A 5,724-nucleotide genomic window follows, 5' to 3' on the forward strand; every position below is an offset into this window, starting at 1 on the left:
AGGACTGCTTATAAGCAAATCTGATCCCTCTCAACAGAAACACTCATCCCCAAATCTGGCAGCAGAACTAAGGTGTCAGCAGATCTTTACATGCCTTTACAGTAACGTATCATTCATGACTCGTACAGGATTGTAAACCTCCGTGCATCTCCCACCTCCAGACTCCTAAATCAAGCAGAAAGAGCACTTGGCAGACACAAGACAGTGCTTTTTTTGCCACAGCTTTACCAAAGTGAGTTATCCAAACACAAATCTGTGTAAGGAGCCTGTTTCATAAAAGATAATGGGAAGTCTTTTAGGAAAACAGATGAAAAGAAAGGTGAAAGTTCACTAAAAGAGACATATAGACTTATTTTATCCCAAATTAACTGCCTTCCAATCCCAAATTCCCCACTTCACCCTAGACTTCCAGAAAACAGAATTTGTCCTCCAGAAGCATGCCTTCAAAGAAAAAAAAGTGCAAACCAAGCAAGTTTAAAAGGTCTCCAGGCACAACATAACTACAAAAGGCAACTACTGATAGAGATAGAAATTAAATCTCATGTAAGTGGAAGCAGCACAGATAAATTGGCTAGTCACCACCTGAATGGTTTTCCTTATGAAAGACCACAGATGCTACAGCTGGCATAAAGACTGTCTCCCTGCTGCTCTGACCATCGTGTCTGATAAAAGATACCTGATGCCATCTGGCAGCTCAAGCACAAACTTTGGCCACCAATATCCCACCCTCCTCCCCTCCCTGCTACAACCTGTGGTCATGCCGACCTCCAACAGCAAAGCTGAAATGTCTTATGAACAAGTGTAACAACTCTAAGCCACAAATGCCAAAAGTGGATGCCAAAAATAGGACAGGACAAGGTAAGATCAGACAGGGCAGAAGTGGCACAAGTGACCATAAAGCCTGCTTCCTCTCAAACCTAAGAAAAACTTTACTAAGCAAAGTATATTCATTACATTTAGAATACACCAAGACAGAAGCATCTGACAGCTTGGTATTAAAAGGCAGAAGAACAGCAGGAAGAAAACAGATTTACTCTACTGCCTAATTGCAGTCACAGCATCCCTAGTTTCAAGGTATTCTGGCCCACAAGTGAAGGGACTACTTTTGAAGAGAAAACTGTAAAAAAAGAGCAACTGCTGCCATCTCGTGGGAGGCCTGTATCACTGGGTAGCAGAAACGCGGGTCCTGTTGCTCTTTGCCACTCACCGCTTGTAGGCTGAATGGTCATTCTTCACGCTGCACTTCATATTTTTCAACTCATCCAACACTGCAAACATGTTGATGAATTTGCCCAGCGTGATCAGATATGCTTCAGACACAAAGTCCTTCCTCCTCTCTGCATGGCACAAGCGTCTCACCTCCCCACAAAACCGTTCAATCGCATTTCTCTAGTGGATCGAGAGGAAGAGAAGAAACAAAGGAGTAAAAGCCACGATGTTTCCAGGAAAAAAGCTTCATTGCATAACTGGAGCCAGTCCAGCAAAAAGCACCACTGAAGCAGAAAAATGCTTAAATCATGCAAGGCTAACAAGGCATCAGCTCAGGCTTTTCAGCTCCACCTCAGTGTACTACTTGCTACGAGCATCACAGAGTTTGTCACAGAGTTCGTCCAGCACAAGAGAGAAAGTTCTTCTTTGCAGATTAAAGTAAAGAATGTTTAAAAGCATTTGAAACAAGTGATTTCAGGCTCATTGGTGAGGCAGCATATATGCACTAAAAGCAACTTATAGGTATGTTCCCTCAAAATGAAAAAAAGTCCACAGCATGCTGTACATGTCAACTCTCAAAATCACCCCGACACGTGTTTATCTGAGGGCTTATTTCCAAGCGCACATCAGGGCCATCTGAGATGTATAAAAAAAAATAAAGAGATGACAAAAAAAAGAAATCTACTTCAAATATAAAGAGGAATCTGTTCTGACTTCAGAGCACTAATCTCCTCGAATGAAAGGAGGCTGTTTGTATCCAATAAGATCCGCCAAGTCATGAAGATGACAGGAAATATTAGGTTTCATTCAGCCTTCCTGCGTGCACAAGGGCTTGCTCACAGGCCCTAGCTGCTCCGGGTCCCTCTGAATAATGCCTGGAAACATCCTCAGTCCCTTGAACCAAGGCAAGCTGCCAGCACGGGAGCAGAAGAGAATTCTGCCAGACTGCTGTTCTCCAGCACCCGCGGAGCTCGGGTGGCGGCTGGGTCACAACAGCTGGGTTAGCCTGCCTCAATTCGGAATTTCCGCAGCAAAGTTGCACCTGCCACTCTGGTGTCCAGACCCGCTGCCCTAACAAATGTTTTATGTGCTCAGACACATTAAAGCGTACATGTGAAATGTATTATATTTCTATTTTCTTTCTTGCTATGTCCCCATGCGCTACATAGGGACCATCTGCAATTACCTTTGATTTTATGCTGAAAGTCTTAATGGAGGTCGCCTGGAGTTTTTAAGATAGGCAGTAGAAATTCTGCCCTTCTGTAAGACAATATGGATGGCGTTTTTTCAAAGTATAATGACTGAGCACACATTATGAAGCATGCAAAATAGGAATATAAAAATACAAAGCCTACTAATGAATTTTGTTTCCTTTCCTTTTACCTGAAAATACATAAAATTCATCAGTTTTGTGACTTCTGGCTCCAGAACTTCCACAGTTTTCTCGTAAATTTCTACTCTGTTAGGCTGCTCATTGCACTTGACCTGAGGATAATTAAAGAGATCATTACACTTGGAACATTTCCTGATAAAGCCTGAGAAACTAAGATCCTGAGAAAACACATTACCATCCTCAAGAGACAAACTTAAAGCATAAATTTCTGGGTTTGGTAATTTTATGCTAGTCTTCTAAGTATAACTATGTGTGGAAAAAAAAAGTATCTTTTTCTATTAGCTCACTGTTGTCAAATGCTTCTGTATGCTTAGGACAATATTCTTTCCCCATTAAGCCACTTGCTCAAAATCATGCCCTAAAATAGGGCCAGAACTAGAAACAGATTATCTGACTCCCACTCTAAAAAATTTAAACCACAGAATAAGCTTTCCTTGCATTTTAGTACAAAAATAATTGCGTTACAAACTCCTTATATAAAGCAGGCAGGTGTTAACTCAGTTATAATTTTGTTCAGTTTTCTGATGCATCTTAATATTCTTCCCATCCCACGTCTGTACAACCATTCCCAGACACTTGAGGCAGGCTCATCACCTACTCATGGGATTTTATTTTTTGTATGTGATTAAGAAAAACACTATGTAGCTCTCACATTTAGGAAATTACTACCTAAGATGTCTAGAAATGTAAATTTTTAACTTGAATGTTACTTATTCCATGCTATGCTACTTGTTAAACCTGTACTGAATTTAAGCTGTAGAGTGGCAAGGGTCCTTTCTCTTGAACAGAATTTGACCTCAGACAGATCCAACAATCAAAGGATTTCCTTCTAGAGCACATTACCCCATACTACTCTTGAATTGGAAGACTGACACAAAACCCATGAGGTATTGCTAGAAGGCACTATTCTATTTCATGCCCAGCTTAAGAATTCAGGACTCAAAGTAGACTAAATTTCAGAGCTCACTGACAAAGCTCTATCTGTGCAACTCCACACCAAAACAAGACAGGAGCTCACACTATGCATGACAGTTTTATGTTCATCCTTTACCTGAGGAATGGCTCTTGAGCAGCTTCTCCATGTGTATAACATGACTGCATATTCCTGACCTTCTTCTAGCATTTCATTCTGTATGGAAGACAATACAATTAGGTGTTGTCATACAAAAGGGTTAAATCCACTTCCCTTCCCTCATTTCAAATCCTTGTCCAAACAAGCCTACTTCTCTTATCAGAACGTGAATGTACAAACACACATATATTGCACGCTGCATGATACATGGTACTGTATGGATGTAAAATTATACTATCATAATTCATAGGCTCAGCTGGTGTATTACATAGAGCTGATTACCTACTGATGTCCAGCTTGGCTACAATCAAACAGCAAAAAAAAATAAATTCCATTTATTCTCAGTCATCTGGTTTAGCACCAAACCTAATTCTGAGAGAATTTACATCATTATACCACTTAAGCCAGCAAATACCTATCAGATCACTAATCAATGACTGCAGTGGTTACACTTACCTAATGATAACTGGGGTTTTTTTTATCTCCTCAGTTCAGACTGAGGGTTTTTTGTGTTGTTTTTTCTTCCCAAAACTAAAGACACTGCAATTTACAAATGTAAATAAAAATGCTATTCTGAAGGAGAAGGGTGTTGGGGTGGTGCTTGTTTTTCTTTTTAAACTCGGGGCACTGCAGGCAGAACAGTCAAGGATGAATAACTCAGCATATGCAGAGAAACATCCTTTTTTACATGTTGAAGGAAAAGTCCAACAACATCCAAACAAACAGGTTAAGGAGTGTCAAATAATTTTAAAAGTAGATTGGTGTAAATTTACATAATTTTCAGTAGCATGTGATCAGGTGCTTAATCCTCCCATTCCACCATTCGTGCACTAAAGTCTAGAACTACAAAACATATCATTCCTCATTTTCCAGGAGTGCCAGGAAACAAAAAGTTCGGTACAGACCAGTATTTGCAGCCTGCAAGTTCTTTTGTATGCCAAAACAGCTACATCATCAGCAGAGACGGAGTTACTAGCACGAAGCCTTATCTTCTATTGTGTAACTGTTAAAAACCACAGAATAACCTACACAAAAGAATGCTGATAAACCACTAACACTCCTCAGTGAGGAAGTCAAGAAAATCTCTTCAACACCACTAAACTGACAGAGAAATAGTGTAAATTTGGGAAAATGGAAGTTAATTTTTCACTTAAGTTATAGCAGCCAGCTCTCAGGACAACTAACTCAGAGTATTGGAAAAATGCACAATGAAAGTAGGAAACTTTTTGAGCAACATCGATTGATCCAGAGGAGAGAGACCATTTTAAAACTACCAGGAAGTCCATGTGTGAAAAAAGGCCACACTTTTTCATCTTACTGCCTCCTGGAAGCACTGTAGGTAACCTGGTTTCTGGTTTTCTGTGATCACAGTTCTCACAATGAACAGCAAGAAGGCATGTTCCTCTTCTTTTATCCAAGTAATACAAAAGTATATATCTGAACATCTACTTACCATGCTAGAATGGACTGTAGCTTGCTCAATGTATCTTGCAATGCCAGTGACAAACGCATTTCTGTCTTCAAAATTTGTGTTGAAGTTTGGCTGCAGAGGAAGCAAAATACAGAATTAAATCTTTGGTAAGGAAAATAATTTTTATATAAATTGCAAAAATAAAAAGACTTTGCTCTTGGGTTTGTTTTCCTGAAAAAAAGCACATACTCTCCTTCTCAACAGTAAAGAGAAATGGAAGAACTCTTTTTTCCTACAGTGACAACACACCTGGTAAAGCAGAGATGATGGTGGAGGTTCAATACATGGTTGCTGATCTGGCAGTGGTAATTCTTCCAAGAGATCCACATTGGACAAGGCATCCTCCAGTGTTACCTGAGCAGTCATTTTGCACCTAGATAAAAAATACATACATACATATAGATACATATACACACATACATATAGATTTATATGTTACTATATGCACAGAAAACTGATGAGGAATATGAAGAACGGGGAACTACTTATGTTGTGGCAAATGTGCAGTTTCCCTTCAAGCATAACGGAACAGTCAAAAGGAAACCCAGCTGGGTTTTGTACACAGGTTTAAAAAAAGAT

The 5,724-nt window shown here is 39.7% G+C and overlaps 1 protein-coding gene across 1 annotated transcript in view; it reads right to left on the minus strand.

Moving 5' to 3' along the window:
- Positions 1–5,511, minus strand: part of LOC104271776 (cytoplasmic FMR1-interacting protein 1) — a gene marked incomplete at its 3' end in the record, with an annotated part of 43,873 nt that extends 38,362 nt beyond the window's left edge. The window contains exons 1-5 of the mRNA XM_009866559.1: positions 5,395–5,511; positions 5,128–5,217; positions 3,654–3,731; positions 2,593–2,694; positions 1,208–1,389 (exon numbers count right to left, since the gene is read on the minus strand). Coding sequence (XP_009864861.1) covers positions 1,208–1,389; positions 2,593–2,694; positions 3,654–3,731; positions 5,128–5,217; positions 5,395–5,511 — 569 coding nt within the window. The remainder of the gene's footprint in view (positions 1–1,207; positions 1,390–2,592; positions 2,695–3,653; positions 3,732–5,127; positions 5,218–5,394) is intronic.
- Between the last annotated feature and the right edge of the window lie 213 nt (positions 5,512–5,724).

This window comes from Apaloderma vittatum, unplaced genomic scaffold (assembly GCF_000703405.1).
Source record: "Apaloderma vittatum isolate BGI_N311 unplaced genomic scaffold, ASM70340v1 scaffold4213, whole genome shotgun sequence".
In the NCBI taxonomy this organism is placed as follows: Eukaryota; Metazoa; Chordata; class Aves; order Trogoniformes; family Trogonidae; genus Apaloderma; species Apaloderma vittatum.